General features: G+C 38.2%; 2 protein-coding genes across 10 annotated transcripts in view; both read left to right on the top strand.

The window, feature by feature from the left end:
- The window catches only part of LOC120413521 (disintegrin and metalloproteinase domain-containing protein unc-71), a 982641-nt gene that overhangs the window by 802846 nt on the left and 162042 nt on the right, over positions 1 to 17753 (top strand). The window lies entirely within an intron of this gene.
- LOC120430556 (alanine--glyoxylate aminotransferase 2-like) lies at positions 4165 to 16164 on the top strand. Its single transcript, XM_039595671.2, has 7 exons — positions 4165 to 4584; positions 7551 to 7669; positions 11834 to 12068; positions 14651 to 14744; positions 14936 to 15138; positions 15205 to 15424; positions 15482 to 16164. The coding sequence occupies exons 1-7, from the start codon at positions 4511 to 4513 to the stop codon at positions 16007 to 16009; spliced, it is 1473 nt and encodes a 490-aa protein (XP_039451605.1). The 5' UTR covers positions 4165 to 4510; the 3' UTR covers positions 16010 to 16164.

Genomic DNA, 17753 nt, shown 5'->3' with positions numbered 1-17753 from the left:
ATACATATATACACAGAAAAAAATAAATTATATATACACACATTACACATACACGTACATCTATATATTGAAAAAGAAAAGTAAAACAAAAACAAATATTACAGTATATATTTGAAGATGTAAGTCTGCGAGTTTTTAACATAACTGTATGGAATAATAATGATAAAGAAAATAAAAACATAAACTTAAACTAAAATATTAAGACATTATCGAAGAGAAAAATTATTGCAGAAGAACATAGTAAACACACACACAAACACACATCCGACACAGCAGAGCAAGTGACCACCATCCGGGAGCAAACCCACGTGCCCGGACAGAACCCCCCATCACGGCGTCCGCCCATGTCGGTCAAAATGGCCGCGCGCGCGGATCGGCATCCAACTGAAAATTTCAAAACTGTGTTCATTTGAAGCGTAAGCTGCAGAAGAGATTAGGAGGGATGAAAAAAATACATGTAAAACGGAATGTCGTATCGTAGCAAAGTGCTCTCGTAGATGCCATGCAGCGGCCGGAAATGGCCGGCAGGGGCGGGGTGTGAATTGTTTGTGGCCGGAGCGTGGTCCCGTGGTGGGTGGTTGACGAGAAAATCTATGGAAAATAAAGAAAAAAAAATATATAAAATGAAAAATTAATGGCATGTTTATTGATAGAGAAAAACGTTGAGAAATTCACAAAAGCACGATTAGAATATTGTTGCTATCTATACTTCTAGCTTCTGGTTGACGTGCCACACGAGCAGCGACACTATGGTGTGGGCTTAATTATTCAAGTTTACTTTCTAACCTTTTGGTTAAGCATTTGGCTTTTCTATCTAAACAATGCATTCAAAATAAAAGTAACTCACAAATATTTGTTTGAAGGCATTCGAAAACAAGGTTTTAAATTGTATTTTTCAATTGCTTAAAATTTTAAGATAAAAAAATATAAAAATTGAAATTGCAGGCCATGGTTTGCACACTTTAATGCAAAAAGTTTTGCTATCATCAGTTTCAAAATACCGTCAACTGGGGTTAATCGGGACTATAGTCTGAATAGGGACAGCTCTTTTCAGGGCAAAAAAAACTTGAAATTAGGAAAAAATGCATTATTTTTGTTGTCCTGTCTCTGTTCTATCCGAAACTAGTCAAAAATACCCAAATATGGTGCATTAACAAGCCTAAAACAGTTGTCCCAATTTGCCCCATTAGGGTGGAATCTAGTTATATGGGAAAATTCAAAATGATAAAAATCCAATCAGCAACATATTTTTTGGGTTCCTTTAAGGGGCCCAAACAACTTCCCAAAATTTGGAAGCGATTGGTTAAGCCCACGATTGGCGCAAAGTGAATAAAATTTGTATGGAAATTACTATCGGGAAATTAGCCTTTTTCACATTTTTGAATTTACAAAATTCATGTTTTATTATTTTAGGAAACCAACACCGTAGCAGTGTAACCCTGGATATCATGAACAACTCTTCCGAAGAATGTATGGTGCTAAAGTGCGTCATAAAAAAGATAAAAGGTTTTCAAAAGTAGTGTATTGAAATAATCAGTGAAACTCAAATATTCTGCCAACATTGCCAAAGGAACCATGAAATACAAAACAGACATGATTGTTCTTATATTTTGATGAAAAAAAACGAAGTTGACTTTATAGCTGTCGGTCACCATTGCTAGTACCAACCACTAGTGTCTTCCTTTTATATAGGGGCAGGGGGGGGGGGGGGGGGGGCAGAATGGCCCGCCTAAGTAAAATGCGCCAAAAACGCGAGCCCAAACATGCTAAATATGAATATCAACGCACAAAAATGTATTTCTTTTCAGGTGATCAAACTTATATTTCTATTTAATTTTTTAAGTCAAAGCCTTACTCTACAAATCACAGATTGCCCTTTGTGAAAACATCAGCGCATTCGGTAAATAAAAGGTCCTTTCAAACAAAAATAGTGATTTTGACGCGTGTAAATTGTGGTGAGTTCAAAATTGCCACGATGAGTTTCTTATCATTCAAATTGACCGTTAAATTGCTGCAGGCCAAGGGTGCATGATACTGATGATACTCGTCGGTTGACACACCTAGGCGAGGAACATCCCGGAAGGAGCCCAACTCCATCCGTAGTGCTGTTTGGACAAAACAGCATGGCTCTGGTTCCTTGCAAGTGTCCTATTTTCTTACCTCCACGTTGGCTTGGTTTAGTCATCATGATGACAAGGTGTAACCTAGCTGGTGGCCTGTGGAAACGACTCGTAAACCTTTGACCAGCGAGGGTCAGAGTAGAGACGGCTAGAAGAAAGGGGCGCGTCAATGTGGGAAAGGGAAGTAATTTGTGATTGTAGACGATATTGTTTTGATTCGCAGTATGTTGAGTCAACTGCTGTGGATGTACCTGAACATCGCAGAACGGGGTTTCTCTACTTTCCATTTCAGCTAACAGCTATCTTCTGTTTATTTTGTTTCACTGATTTTCTAAAACGGCTTCTGCTTACTATCCTCCGTGTGATTTCGATTTTACTTATTTGATTCTCTTATTTCTCAACGCTTTTCCACTCTATTTTACCAATTGATGCTGCTGTAATAAACTGTCTGTTTTCCCTTAATTTGGCAGCGATGTCATATGCCATATGCCTTTTCTTTATTTATCTATTTGAATAATTTCTCACCCTGTAAATTGCCCTCAATACAATCTAAGCTTGTTTGTTACCTCTTTTTATTAACTATTGTTAATTTCTATATCTACTTCATAAATTACTATCTTCCTTTTACTATTGATTCTTTACATAGTATATTTCCTTCACTGTCCATTGTTTTGAAACTTCACCTTTTTCTTAAGCAAGTGAGGTTCGAGCCCTTACTCAATTTATGGAATGATTAAAGGATTAACACAAATATTACTATTGTACTTTTGAAAAACATTTCTAAAATGCTTAGGACCAAAATATTGTAACAAAACACCGCGACAAAAGAAATAGCAACAGATAAACACGATTCAACATTAGGGAAGATTTCAGGAGAAAACAATACACTGGAAATAACAATTAGTTTTTGAATTCAAACTAAAAATTAAACAGTTTTTTGCTTTACAGAAAATTGATAGGCACACTATAAATGGTTAGGCGCTTATACTTACATCAAACCCTACGTAATGTACCACCCCCGGCCGAGTTAAAATGCGTAACCGGAAAAGAAGGTGTGCATGCCTGGCACGAACACTCAAAGCGTGTTCTAGCGTGCTGCTCGTACTGACTCAGAGCAAGGGTGAGATGTAGGTGTAAGGGCAGTGCGTGTTCGTCGGGAACCTGGTGCATAAGATCGGTCAAGGCCCGTTCTTACACTGAAAATTGCGAATTGCGAATTCAAATTGACCGTTAAATTGCTGATCGATGGAATTTAAGAGTGATTTACATCTGTTTGTCTGTGTTTTAACCGTTTTAATATTAATCCTCCCCCCGTGTTCGTCCCATCGTTAAACTTCTACGCATAATTGTCCCACCAAGTATTTTCTTTCACGGAATTAGGGACACGTAGGGCTAATAGGGACCCCCGGGACAATCATGCGTAGAACGGCAGTGAACTAGGTTAAAAATATGTACACACAAACCCCGATGGTTTGACACCAATTGTTGTCAAACGAACGGGGTCACTTTTTAGTTTGACACCCCTTTTACACGGAGCTCACACACACTACTGAACGTTTGTTTTGATAGTGTGCGTGAGCGCCGTATAAAAAGTGACAGTTCGTCACTTTTTAGTTTGACTTTGACCAACCAACGGGGTACAAACTAAAAAAGTGTCAAACGAAAAAGTGACCAACCACCGGGGGTTGAGTGTAGCATTTTTGTATAACTTTAATGTATTTAATTTGTGTACCGCAAATGATTTTATTTTTATTCATATTGTTAAATATCGCTAAACAGATTTATTTCACAGGTTTTTGTATTCTAATCATGCTTTGTGCCTTCAGTTAAGACAAATGATGATAAGCTTCCGATTTGAGAGTTCAACATCCTTTTCATCTCCGTCACAATTTACATTTTACCCCATCCATATCATATGGTCTGTCTTGTCTCTCATCATGAGCAACGCGAGACTCTCGCAGTCAAATCATCTTCTCCCGTCGAGAGTTTTTGAGAGATCGTACGACGAATACAAATAGTAGCGAGCCTCCACCGTTTTGACTCAGTTTGACGTTATCATTCCGATGAGAAGCATCAACCTCCTCCTCCTTCGTGGTGTCTAAGCGGGGTCGTTTGCGGCTTAGCAGCACGGCGTGGCACAGCTGGCAAATCCTTCCACACCATCTACAACAACAACAACAAAATACACACGAATATAGGTTGTGTACTATTTTTAAAGCCAGTTGATTGAACTCTTTGGGACGTCCTCGACCTTAGAGCAGTGTTTCTTTTTGGTGTAGAAAAAAAATAGCACGTGCGCAATAGCCATCATCCCCCGAAAAAAAGTAGCTTTTCGTGTGTGAAATTAAGATTTTGTTTGTTTTGTGCGAGAAGAAAATAATTGTGACACCATGCAGCACATCATGGAAGCCAAGGAAGATATGCCGAAAAATGATACCATCAAGCTTCGCAACAAGCATATTGGGTGAGTTAATTAAAGCAAACTTGTGTAGAGTATTGACAAAATCTGTCTTGAACAAAAAATCTTAGTTTCAGTTGCGTTACGTAAGAATCAAATTCTATTATCCACTTTGGTGTTTGTTATTCTTGTAACGGTCGGTTTGGCTAAGCGAGTCCTGAGCTATTTAAAAGTTCACAAGTTACACCGCACGACAGAAAAATGTGTGGGATTTGCGTACAAAAATTATATGTTTATAATTATAAGCTTCAAATATTATTTGCAACAGCCTGGAGTAAAATTACAAAAAAAAACGTTACTTAATCCACCTTTAGGTGGTTGGTGCCTTCCTCACATTCATGAAGTCAATACATTTAGTAAAAATAGCAACATTCCCCCTTAACATGTTTAACAAATCAACTTTATTACTCATTTCTTTTGATAGGGTTCGCAGACAAGGTATGACAAAAAAAAAACCTATCCAACGATAGTTCGCATGGAAGATTCAGACAATATTTTTATCACAATATCTGAAATCCGACCTCTAAAAAGTGTATAAATAACACTTAAGTGCTAATAACTTTTGATAGGGTTGTCAGATCTTCAATGTTTTGGGCTCATTGGAAAGGTCTTTTTAATACCTTTCTGAAAATGTATAACATGATAGGGTTTCTTGCAAAAACCACCCTTTTTACAATCTTCCGGACATACGCCAAAATCGTTTTTTTAGCATAACTTTTGAAGTACTTAACTAAACTTGCTGATTTTAAATAGAGACCTATGGGACCCCAAGACGGATCTAATGAGACTAATACGGCCAAAATCCGTTCATCCAGTCCGGAGATAATCGAGTGACATTTTTTTTGTCCACCCACCTACACACATCCACACAGACATTTGCTCAGAACATGATTCTGAGTCGATAGGTATACGTGAAGGTGGGTCTACGAGGTCGAATTAAGAAGTTCATTTTTCGAGTGATTTTATAGCCTTTCCTCAGTAAGTGAGGAAGGCAAAAATCAACCTTCCAAGTTCAACTTTTTTTACTGGATATCGTCAGTTGAAAAAACAAATCACTTCTATAATAAACTTTTCAGGATTTCATATACTGTTTATTTTTTTTCTATTTTTAATAAATTTTAATTGAAAAAGGGTTGTAAAATGCAATATACATCAATACACTCAAACCCCGATGGTTTGACACCAACTGTTGTCAAACGAACGGGGTCACTTTTTAGTTTGACACCCCTTTTACACGGAGTTCACACACACTACCAAACGTTTGTTTTGATTGTGTTCGTGAGCGCCGTGTAAAAAGTGACAGTTCGTCACTTTTTAGTTTGACTTTGACCAACCAACGGGGTACAAACTAAAAAAGTGTCAAACGAAAAAGTGACCAACCACCGGGGGTTGAGTGTACAACTATTTTTTTAGTTTCTTAGTTTTAATGAGTTTTTCTTTCGTAATTTACTAATATTCAAAATTATGTTGGACGAGCCCAAACGTGTTAAAATTGATCGTAAAAGCAGGAAAATGCATATTTAAATTGTTTTTAGTTGATTGTATCTCTGTTTTCAATAACAAATTTAAATATGGTTTGGTTGAGCGTTTAGCAGAACGCTTCTCTTTGTATTGACAAAAAATAATGATTTTTGAAAAAATATTTTCAGTATGCTGAAAATTAATATTGCAACTTTGTGCTTTGATTTAAAACTTTCTTACTGATTGTCACTCTTGCAAAATTGACCAACAGTTGCTGCATCCATCTTTTATTTACATATAACTTTGAAAGTGAGCAATTCTCTACGAAATATTTCTATTTTTAATTTTTATTTTTAAATTGTTTAATCCAGCTGTAATATGAATGTTTGACCCTTTTGAAATGTTCACTTCACTTTCAAGAATGTTTCATATTTTAACATTGCAAATCGGACCATTAGTGTCATTAGAAAAATTGTGGGCTGTTTGGGTGAGACTTAGAAAACATCAATTTTTCTGTTTTTAAACCATTGCATGGTAATATCTCAGCAACTAAGGGTCGTATCAACAAAGTTCAAAAAAGCAAAATATAGAGAATTTTCTCAGCTCATCAAAAATATTGTTTTCAAAAGTGGGCAAACATGGGTACTAATTTTTAAAAATGAGTAACTACGACTTTTTTCAAAAAAGTTACCCAAAACATGGGTTTTACTTGAAAACGGTGCACTTTATCAAAATTTTACTAAAGTACTTTTTGCACTTTGTACTTTTTTTTATCAAAATTTTACTAAAGTACTTTTTGATTGCAAATTCAATTTTACATCGAAAAATGAAGTTGAAAAATTGCGATCAATATTTCGATTTAAAAAATAGTATTGATTCAAAAATTCATAACTCGATCAAAGATTTTTTGCACATTCTGGAAATTTCTGAAAAGTTGGCATTTGAATCAAGTTTTAATGACAAGAAGTGAAATTAAAAATTACCAACATTATATTTTTATTCGTGTAATCCTTATCCATACCTCCGACTTTGCCGAAGACACCAAACCGATCAAAAAATTTCTTCAAAAGATACAGGTTTTTTTAATTTTTATATACAGTCCAGACTCGATTATCCGAAGGCCATGGCGAAATTTCACTTCGGATAATCGAATCAGGAAAAAAAATATTTGTTTTTGTGTCTTATTTTTTATTGTTGTTGAGCTTATGTAATGACACCTTAACTACTCTTTAGTGATTTAGAATTGAAAAATCCAAGATGGCGGTCAAAATATATTGAAAAAAAAAGAACAAAAAAAAATCGAATGACCGAAATCTCAGAGAATTGCTCAAGTTACTTAAACCGTTATTTCTTTTTTTTTGTATTGCTGTGTAATAAGTGTCAGGTCAATTTATAAAACCAATTGTTATTCTTTACAGTTTTAGTTTATTTTTATCCTTCCACCTGATTTAGACAAAAGCCTATATTCTAAGTGCTGACCCAATTTCCCTTTCCTCTCTCACCGTTCGCAGCAAATCGTGCCAACTCTTTTACAAGACCGATCCTTTGAAAATAGTTCGCGGCCAAGGGCAGTACATGTACGACGAGGAGGGAACCCAGTACCTTGACTGTATCAACAATGTCGCCCACGGTAAGTGTCACCCCGTGATGATTTCCGTAAAAGTTCGAATTTTATTTTCGATTTGGTCAACATTTAAACATAGAAAATTTCCATTAAGAAATTGTGGTTAAAATGCACAATTTCTCGATATTCTAATATCAAATCAAAAGAGAAAAAAAATAACGAGAGAGTGAGAGGAAATAATAGTTTGTCTTCACGGGAGTCACAATGTCTGCGAGTTTCTTCGTCAGAGCTAGAAATCAGCTGAGCGTAAATAAAATCAAACCGTTGCCAAGAAACGGCGTGCGACGACGATTATAGTTTTACTGAGAGAAGCACGTGTGACTTTGGCATATACAGATATTTATGAATTTTAGATACGCCTACTTCAATACCGGTTTTTAGCTGGGTTTGGTTTATCAAGCTTAAACAAGAAGGGAGCGTTTTCAGGAATAGCTTGTTCTTTGAAGGTGGGTCAATTTCCATTATAGTACTTCAACTGGTAACATTCCACTTTTTAAAGCTCGTTGAACCAGATACCTAATTGAGAAAAACCAGTTTTGATTGCGTCTACTCAACTCTATAGTTGCTGATTTAATTAGTGCAGTGAGTAAGTAACGAGCTTTTGACGGTATAATTGAAATGGGTGTGACTTTCGATGCGAATTAAGGTGAAAGTTGGATTGAGTCATTTGGGCTTTCCTGTTTACTACTCTTATTCTGTTTAAATAAATTTTATTGATTTTTATTTTGAATAAAATTATGTTAAATAACCTCAAATAGATTTCATATCCCAAGCTTCTGTTTGATCTTGGAGTATAAAGTAGAATAAGTGAAAATATCTGCCGAGTCTTTGTTTGCAACCGTCAGCCTCTGTTACCGTGGGTATATATTTGAATGCCATAAATATACAAACTCTACCGTCACGAGAAATGGTGATAACAACACGGGCGAAAATAAATTTCAGTAAGATTTTTTTCAGCCAGGTTGTCGCTGCGAAAAAATAAAAAATAACTCTTTGAAAAATGTGAACTATTTTTCACAATCTCACTTTCAATAGTTGCGTCTACCCTGAACGACGATAATCACTCGGAAGAAAGTACCTATCAGTCGTCATTATTTTCGCCGTTGACGCATTTGACCCCCTGGTTATCACTTTTGACTTAAAGTCAACAGTCTAAACTCGGTCCGGCAATAACAGCAACTTCGTATCAATTCTTTAAAAAAAAGATGTTTTGTTCAAATTTTCCGTTGATTCTAAACTTTGGTCAGCTTATCTTGTCTGGATCTGGACGCGGACGACGAGTGTAAATATTTGCCCTGAAGGAACTTGTAAAGAACCTTGTTTCCAGCAGATTATCACTCCGTCCAGCTGATAGTGTTTACTATTCCAAGGCGTGCGCACTGCCACTACACAGAGAGGGGGAAGCACGTTTTTAAGTCCCAGCTGATAGTGTGAAATGGACCAACTAGCACGTGATAAGGGCATGCTTCCGACGCCTGACTTGCTCACGCTCGTCATCATCCTGTGGCAACGGGTTGAACTGACTTCACCAGCTGTTATTTGAGTTTGATTTACATCAATATACCAAACCAGTCATGTTGAATGATTATTGAGCATTGAGTTCACGTTCAATATAAGGCACGTTTTTGCGCAAATATGAACAAAATATTCTCTGTGGTCCAGACACATAAATTGCCTGGCTTATGATTGGAACTCTGGTTGCTGAGATACAGAAGCTTAAATAAATAAACAGAAAAATTGATGTTTTCTAAGTCTCGCCCAAACAACCCACCATTTTCTAATGTCGATATCTCAGCAACTAATGGTTCGATTTTCAATGTTAAAACTTGGAACATTTGTGAAATTTTCCGATCTTTTCGCAAACAATATTTTTAAAAAAAATTGAATTTAGACTAACATTTATGAAGGGCGTAAAATTTAATGTTTGGTCCTTTATAAATGTTAGTCTTGATTCAAATTTTTTTTAAATATTGTTTGCGAAAAGATCGGAAAATTTCACAAATGTTCCATGTTTTAACATTGAAAATCGGACCATTAGTTGCTGAGATATCGACAATAGAAAATGGTGGGTTGTTTGGGCGAGACCTAGAAAACATCAATTTTTCTGTTTATTTATTAAAGCCACTGTATCTCAGCAACCAGAGTTCCAATCTTCAGTGCCTCTAGACAATTTTATAGCAAATATTCCAAACTTTTTTTTTTTAAATTAGGAAGTGTTCACTCATGGTCACTATTTTTAAAAATCGAAAAACTGCTAATATTTCGCTAAAATCAAACTTTCGGTGGCTATATCTTGAAAGCGGAGCCCTTTATCAAAAAATCTGTAAAGTGCTTTGCGATTGCAAATTTTTTTTTAATTAAAAATATGTATTTTTTTTGTGTGAAATTTCGATGTTTTCCAAAAACTACTATTTTCTCAAGAATTTGTAACTCGGCGGCAGATTTTTTGACAATTACTTCTCAAAATCTCAAAAGTTGCGGGCTTTCATCTCCAAAAACATATAACAAAATCTCGAAAATAAAAAAAAATGTATTTGGGTAAATTGAGTTTTTGTGAAAAAAAAAGTTATTTAAAACAGGCATTTTTTCCATTTACCTATTTTTTTCTCAATAGTCCTCAACAATACCTACAACTTTGCCGAAGACACCAAATTGATCAGAAAATTCACTCAAAAGTTACAGCTGTTTGAATATTTATGTACCATTTTTGTATGGACAGCTGCCAAAATTGTATGATACTTGTATGGGTGAACCAAAAAAGCTTATTTGGTCACAAAGTTTGAGCCAAATAAAAAAAAAAATACAAAAAAATTAAAAAAGGTCTAAATCGGCCGATTTTGAAGAGAATTGCTCTCGTTTGAAAGCTGTGGACAACTTTTGGAAATCTCAGTGAAAGAATGAATAAATTTTGCAAAAATAATACAGAAACGAGATTATTTATTAGGAGTGTAAAATTCATTAAAATAAATATCAAGGACGATAATTTATCATTAAAACCATTTAAAGAACCGCTCATGTTTGAAAGATGTTTGAAACTCACAAATATATTTTACATTTTCGACCTTTAACTAGATGCACACACAAAACACACACCACATCGTATCTGTTCCGGAGTGTTTAGTTCGGTATGTCCACAAATCCTTTCTCCCTTCAAAATTGTCCTTTCACAATATCCTCTCTTCGGTTAATGCAACACAGTAGGCCTGGCCGCTTTATTGAGCGTTGTACAGCTCCAGGACGCTAAAATGTACTACAATCAAACTACAATACAAAAACTTGAAGCTGTTTGTAGTCAAATTAAACTGATTTAGCAAATTTACCTTATCACTGTTAACCAACTGTCACTCACCCACTTCTAGAGGGTGCGAATTGTTTTGTTTAAAGCACGAGCGCGCGCGCAAAACACGGTAAATATTTGTGTTCTACAAGTAGCTTATCATCTCGTTGTCGGGACATCATCATCGCCATCAACATCACTATGGCTGGGTTTCGCATACACGATTATATCTGGAGCAACATTTGAAAAGGGCGCATAAGCATTTTGACAGCTAGAACTATTTTGCAAATTCCGAAACAACAGGTAACTATTTAACAAAACTCGCTACGTTAGATGGTAGCTGAGAAGGCCAGCTATTGTTTTTCACATCGAGTTTTGTGAAAAAGTTACCTGTTGGCTCGGAATTTGCAAAATAGTTCTAGCTGTCAAAATGCTTATCCGCCCTTTTCTCGTGTTGCTCCAGATATGTAGAACGACAAGGTTCATTGTTTGTTGTCTATTTGCACACCCTCGAGCAAAGTGCAATTGGACCTTTAATGGGACCAGTCAACTTTGCATTTATTATTAATAATGCCCGAGTCGAGTTTCGCAAACAAAATTATCTGTCTCGGATAAACATGTGTACGCTACCCGCTTACGCATAAATATCCCGTGTTGACCACGGACGGACGGGGCGACACCTCGCAAGACCGGATTTACAGGCTGTAGTAGCAGGGCGGCACGTGGTCCAACCGCCACATGGCATTTTTGCAGACAACTCCTTCGTCAAGGTTGAGATCTTGAGCAGCTTACACAAGCCCAAATGTGATGCAATGTGGCACACTTTTCGACAGTACCTGTATATTTTTAAGCCGATTTTAATAAATTAACTCGCCTTTTCCTCTTTCCAACAGTTGGCCACTGCCACCCGAAGGTGGTGGAAGCCGGATCTCGCCAGCTGGCAACGCTGTCCACCAACAATCGCTTCCTGCACGACGAACTGGTCAAGTGTGCCCAAACGCTGGCGGCAAAGATGCCCGGCGATCTCTCCGTTTGCTACTTTGTCAATTCCGGCTCCGAGGCGAACGATCTGGCGCTGAGGCTGGCACGCCAGCACACCAAACGGCACGAGGTCATCACGCTGGATCAGTGAGTGTATTTTATATTGAATATGTTGATTTTCAGAGAAGATTAGTTTATTCCTATTTACCTAATTGGAATTTATTTATCTTACTTAACGTTAATTTGTTAGTTTGAATGCAATTTAATCTAATTATCGAATCGTCACGTAATTGACCACACAGCCTTTTAAGTTTCTGTGTTTATGTTGACAATCTCTTCTGAAAACGGTATCTTATAAACGGTTTTCAAATTGATTTAGTGTCTTTGACGAAAAAAAACTGCTAAAAACATTCATTTAACAAGGTTTAGTTATGAAGTTAGTTAGTCTAAAAATTTGCTTGAATTGTCAGCCGACTGTCAAAACTAGAAGAGCTCAGCATTGCTTTCATGCGCCACCAAGTAGCAGCTTTGGGAACTGACTTTTATATTTGATTATTATGGTTATGCGTGTGACATTACCACTGCAACTTTTTTGCTTTGGTTTTTGCTTTCTAATTCTGGAGCAACACGAGAAAAGGGCGGATAAGCATTTTGGTAGCTGGAACTATTTCTCAAATTCCGAGCCAACAGGTAACTTTTTCACAAAACTCGATGTGTTAAACAATACACTGAGCAAAACTTACACAGCTCAACGAAGTGTTATACACATGATCTGGCCCTGCTGTACAGAGCACTCAAATATCAATCGCAAAACACTTGAAATTTTGGTGATTGGCCATGAAATAATGTCAATAGCCAAACACTTGAATTTTAAATGGTGTTGAACAAAAAGTACGTACAAGCGATTTACAGGTTCTCGCTTGCTAGTCGTGCACGCTACCACTGCGCCGGCCGGCCAGTTGAAGACGGGAGAGTTTTTGTGCTATTCGTTCTTGCCTCGCTTCTAGCCTTCGATGAAAGTCGCGCAAAAATCAATCAGTGAAACACATTAAATTCATGTGGATAATCACGTTGACTTTGAATAGTGCCTGTTTTGGGTAAATCTTAAGATCATTTTCAAGTGTTTTGCTCATCACTTTGAATAGTTCAAGACGGTGGGACAAATTCATGTGCAAAACACTTGAAAAGCTTGAGCCACCCGAATGAAAATAACATGCTAAAAAATACCAAAAAGTCAACCGCCCAAACACTTGCATTTGATAGTGGTTTGGATTTATGTTGAAACAAAAACCAATTAGATCTACGATTTGTCTTTATTCAATCATTCAAGTGTTTGGGCACTTGAATAAAAAGTGTGGCATATTTTCAGTGTAGCTGGCCTTCCCAGCTACCTTTTAACGTTGCGGGTTTTGTTAAATAGTTACCTGTTGCCTCGGAATTTGCAAAATAGTTCTAGCTGTCAAAATGCTTATGCGCCCTTCTCAAATGTTGCTCCAGAATTCTAGTTATCTTATGAAAAACGGGTGGTTGATGCCTTCCTCACAATAGTTTTGGTTTGGGTAAAATAAAAATGTTCAGCCTACAAATGGTAGGGTTATCAGATCTTCGTTTAGGTCTTTCAATTATCTAACTAACGATGGGTCGCAAGATGGACCCGGACACGGACATATCTGAGATCCGGCCTCCAAAAAGTGTATAAATAACACTTAAGTGCTATTCACTTTTGATAGGGTTATCAGATCTTCAATGTTTTGCGCTCGTTGGAAAGAGTTTCTTACAAAAAAACCATCCTTTTACGATCTTCCTCTTTCCTCAAAATGGTTTTTTTAGCATAACTTTTGATGTACTTTACTAAACTTCATAATTTTCAATAGGGACTTATGGGACCCCAAGACGGATCGAATGAGACCAAAACAGTGTAAATCGGTTCAGCCAGTGCTGAGATAATTGAGTGAGAATTTTTCGGTGCACACATCCACATCCAAACACACACACAGACATTTGTTCAGTTTTTGATTCTGAGTCGATATGTATACGTGAAGGTGGGTCTAGGAGCTCGTTCATTCATTTTTCGAGTGATTTTATAGCCTTTCCTCTGTAAGGTGAGGAAGGCAAAAATCACTGAATTTTACCTTGAAAGAACAAAAGCTTAGTAGATATATTCAATTAATTGTTTATGAATTTTCTAACAATTTTCACAATGCCAATCGAAAATTTGAACAGTCCAGTCAGTTTATCGGTTCAACCTGACCCCCATGTTGTTGAGCCTCAGATCCAGATCTAAATAAAACGTTATCTTTCGCAGACTTCGAATCGTTATGATAACCCGTCTGGGCTTTGCCCTCTAAAAAAGCGAAATTTGTTCCCACGGCTTTCGTTACACTTTTGTTTGCAATGCCCTCCCTCTCTTATCTGTCGATTCGAATTCTGCGATGAAGAAAAATAAATGGCACGCGTCCTTATTGTTATTGACAAGATATATTTAATCTGAACTCAACTTGCTTCGGAATCAGTCAAGTCACAACCATTTTTGTTAAATATATTTGGGAAGCTTTACTTGAATAGCGACGACATGCCATCCAAGCTGCATAGCTATCGCGTTGGCTTGATTTGAACCATAGCTAACATAATTTTAAAGTTTTAAAGAATAAAAAGGCGTTATGTCACGGTTATTATAAACTGGAAAAAGTATTAAAAATTTAAATTCATACATGTTTTCCTCTTTGCAGTGCCTACCACGGCCACGTGTCCGCCGTGATGGACATCTCGCCGTACAAGTTCAACCAACCGGGTGGCGATCCGAAGCCGGACTTTGTGCACGTCGTAAGTATCGAGGCTTGAATCGATATCATGTTCAATTGTTCATCCTTCAACATCCTTCAAATACGCGTGCCGCAAAAAAAAAATCTCGAAAAGGCACCACCGAAAAACACACTTCGCCGCTTCTTGCTTGCGTGCATGCTGATGAAAGAGAAACGCAAAACACAAAACAAAACTACGCATTCCGTTCATAGGCACCCTGCCCGGACGTGTATCGTGGCAAGATCCGGGATTGCGATTTTCCCGAGGGTACCGATCTGGGCCAGCTGTATGCGGACGAGGTAGCACGACTGGTCGAAGATAGCCCGAGCGGAATCGCGGCCTTTATCGCCGAAAGTCTGCAGAGCTGTGGTGGACAGATTATCCCACCAAAGGACTACTTCAAGAAGGTGTACAAGTGAGTTCTGGATGGTTGTTGTTGGTCTTCACGTTAGAAGTTACTGATCTTGGCTTATTTCTATAGGATTATCCGCGATGCCGGAGGTGTCACGATTGCCGATGAGGTTCAGGTGGGTTTTGGCCGCATTGGCACCCACTACTGGGCCTTTGAGCCGCACGAGGTCATTCCAGATATCGTGACCGTGGCCAAACCGATGGGCAATGGACATCCGGTCGGTGCCGTCGTCACCACGCCGGAAATTGCCGAAAGCTTTGCTTCCACCGGAGTTTGCTACTTCAATACCGTAAGCCAACGCGCAACTCATAGTTCTTCCATCATCTAAACCATACTTTTATTTCAGTACGGTGGAAATCCGGTCTCCTGCGCGATCGCGAACGCCGTGATGCGGGTCATCGACGAAGAAAAGCTCCAGGAAAACGCCTTAAACGTGGGCAAGTACCTGCTGGAACAGTGTCGTGCGTTGCGTTTCGAGTACGAAATGGTCGGCGACATCCGCGGGACAGGGCTGTTTGTGGGTATCGAGCTGGTTACAAATCGCAAGGCGCGAACACCGGCCACCAAGACCGCCAAAGCTGTGGTTGATCGGATGAAGAAGGTGCACAAAATTCTCGTCAGCAGTGACGGGCCGGACGATAACGTGATCAAGCTAAAGCCCCCGATGGTGTTCAACGCCGTCAATGCGGACCAGTTTTTGTACGCAATTCGAGAATGTTTGAGCTTTATGGAGAATCAAGAAAAGGGACAGGTGAACGGAGGCAGCGAGTCGAGATCAACGGTTCCGATGCCGGCATCGGTCACCGGAGGGTTGTGTAATCTGGCCAACGGCGCCCTCAGTGAAAAGCGTGATCAAATGATCAAGTCTGTTTGAAGCTGCACGACCGGTTTTAACTGATTTATATATTTTTAACGAAGCAATAATACTTATTTGTTTTTAAAATAGGTAAGAAATAAACCATACTCTTAAAATTTTAAAGAACTAACTTCCACTTTTCAATTGATGTAATAAAATATTGTCTTATTTTACAGTGCTACTATTTATTACCGAAAGAAAATACAAAAATAAAATGATAAGACTAAGAGATTCGGTTCCCTACCTTCTCTACTTCCCACTTAGTTTAAATAAAAGGCAGATCAAACCCGTCTCTAGATCTCTCGCTATTATATATCAATGCAGGAGTTGGATTGTCCTGTTGCATATCGTGCTTCGTGTCTTTACCCGTTTTTCGCACAACTCCCACTTTGTCGGCGGCTCTGTTGTCCAAGTTGGGCTTCAAAGCCGTTTCCATGCGCTACCTCGTCGTTGAGGTGTCTCGACGCGTGTTGACTTGCGGCGCATAGTTAACCTTCTCGTAGAACTTTCGCGTTTCGTTCTGCTGGAACCGCTGCTCCATTTCGGCGCGATCACGATACCCTAGCTAAGCGCTTCTTTAACTTGAAGACCGTTTTCTGCCATTTCAGCGCTTGTTTGGACCGCGCCACGTTCTCCTCGGCTTCACCGCATAAGCTGTGTTCTTCTCGTCGAGTAGCTGCTGGCACTCCTCATCGAACCAGCGCTGTTTTCCAACTCGGACCGTACTACGTAGCGACACTGCCGATGGCCGAGCGTATGCTGCTTCATCTGGATCTAAAGTAATCATCTCAACGTCCTTTCTTAACCAATGTTATACTAACAGCAAAGACAAAGACAAGAATTCCTGAATCCCACAAATTTTGGTGTTTTCATTTGTTGCCTCGCAGCAGCGCCATCAGCGCCGAGTGAGTGGATGCCGAAACAAAATTGCATTTAAAATAACCGTTTTTGGAGTACGATGGTTCGGCACTCGAGTGTCCCGTCTGTTTGTCTGTGCTAAAAGGCTATCGTTTCCAATAAATTACAAATTACAATCATTAAGCGAGACAGCACCATCCGTTGGCTTGGCAGGCTCGCTTGAAGACAGCCGCTCAGTTTCAAACGGCGGTGGATATCCGCACTTCGATTCGTGCGGATATTCCGTATGTCCGAGAAGAATCGGCCGTCGATTTGTGTTGATGTCCAGACTTTGTGGATTTCGTTCCGGTATGAGGCTACGATGTTGAAGCAGGGATGCCAGGTCTGGTGGAAGTCGAATCCGTAGACTTGTTAAAAAAAAAATTCCAGGTGGTTGGTGTCTTGGGTATACTACTGGTATACTAGCCCGGAGAATGTGTCTTATAAACACAGGGAAATGCATTTTAATGTTGAGCTGATTGCACTCCTATTTTCAAGACAACTCTGATTTTTTATTATAAAAAATGGTTTACCATAATTTGTTAGGTACCCTAGTAGAAGAAAAGGCAACATTAACATTGATTTTATGTGTATTACATAAAAAAATATGTCCACAGTCTTATTCCCATCATTGTTATATAATTTGATAAACCTTCATATTACATATAATATTACTTAAATGACATTTGCAACGTTTTCAAGTGGTTTGTAGATAGTCGAAAATTTTTATCTTGTGAATGAACTATCGGCTAAGATTTTCATATTTTTAAGGCCGTTGCAAATATTTTTTTGAAATAGTGTTTTGAAATGCATTTTACACCTTCCCAGTTGTTTGCAATCATTAGTTTAAAAATATATAAATACT

The sequence above is a fragment of the Culex pipiens genome, chromosome 1 (genome assembly GCF_016801865.2).
Source record: "Culex pipiens pallens isolate TS chromosome 1, TS_CPP_V2, whole genome shotgun sequence".
Taxonomy (NCBI): Eukaryota; Metazoa; Arthropoda; class Insecta; order Diptera; family Culicidae; genus Culex; species Culex pipiens.
Note: the sequence above shows the minus strand (reverse complement) of the source record. Positions and strands in the feature narration are given on the sequence as shown.

Bases quoted from the DNA above. Each gene is read 5' to 3' on its own strand.
- LOC120430556 (XM_039595671.2), top strand. From the start codon at position 4,511: ATGCAGCACATCATGGAAGCCAAGGAAGATATGCCGAAAAATGATACC. The intron at 7,670-11,833 runs GTAAGTGTCACC...TCTTTCCAACAG, and splicing joins TATCAACAATGTCGCCCACG to TTGGCCACTGCCACCCGAAG. The intron at 12,069-14,650 runs GTGAGTGTATTT...TCCTCTTTGCAG, and splicing joins GAGGTCATCACGCTGGATCA to TGCCTACCACGGCCACGTGT.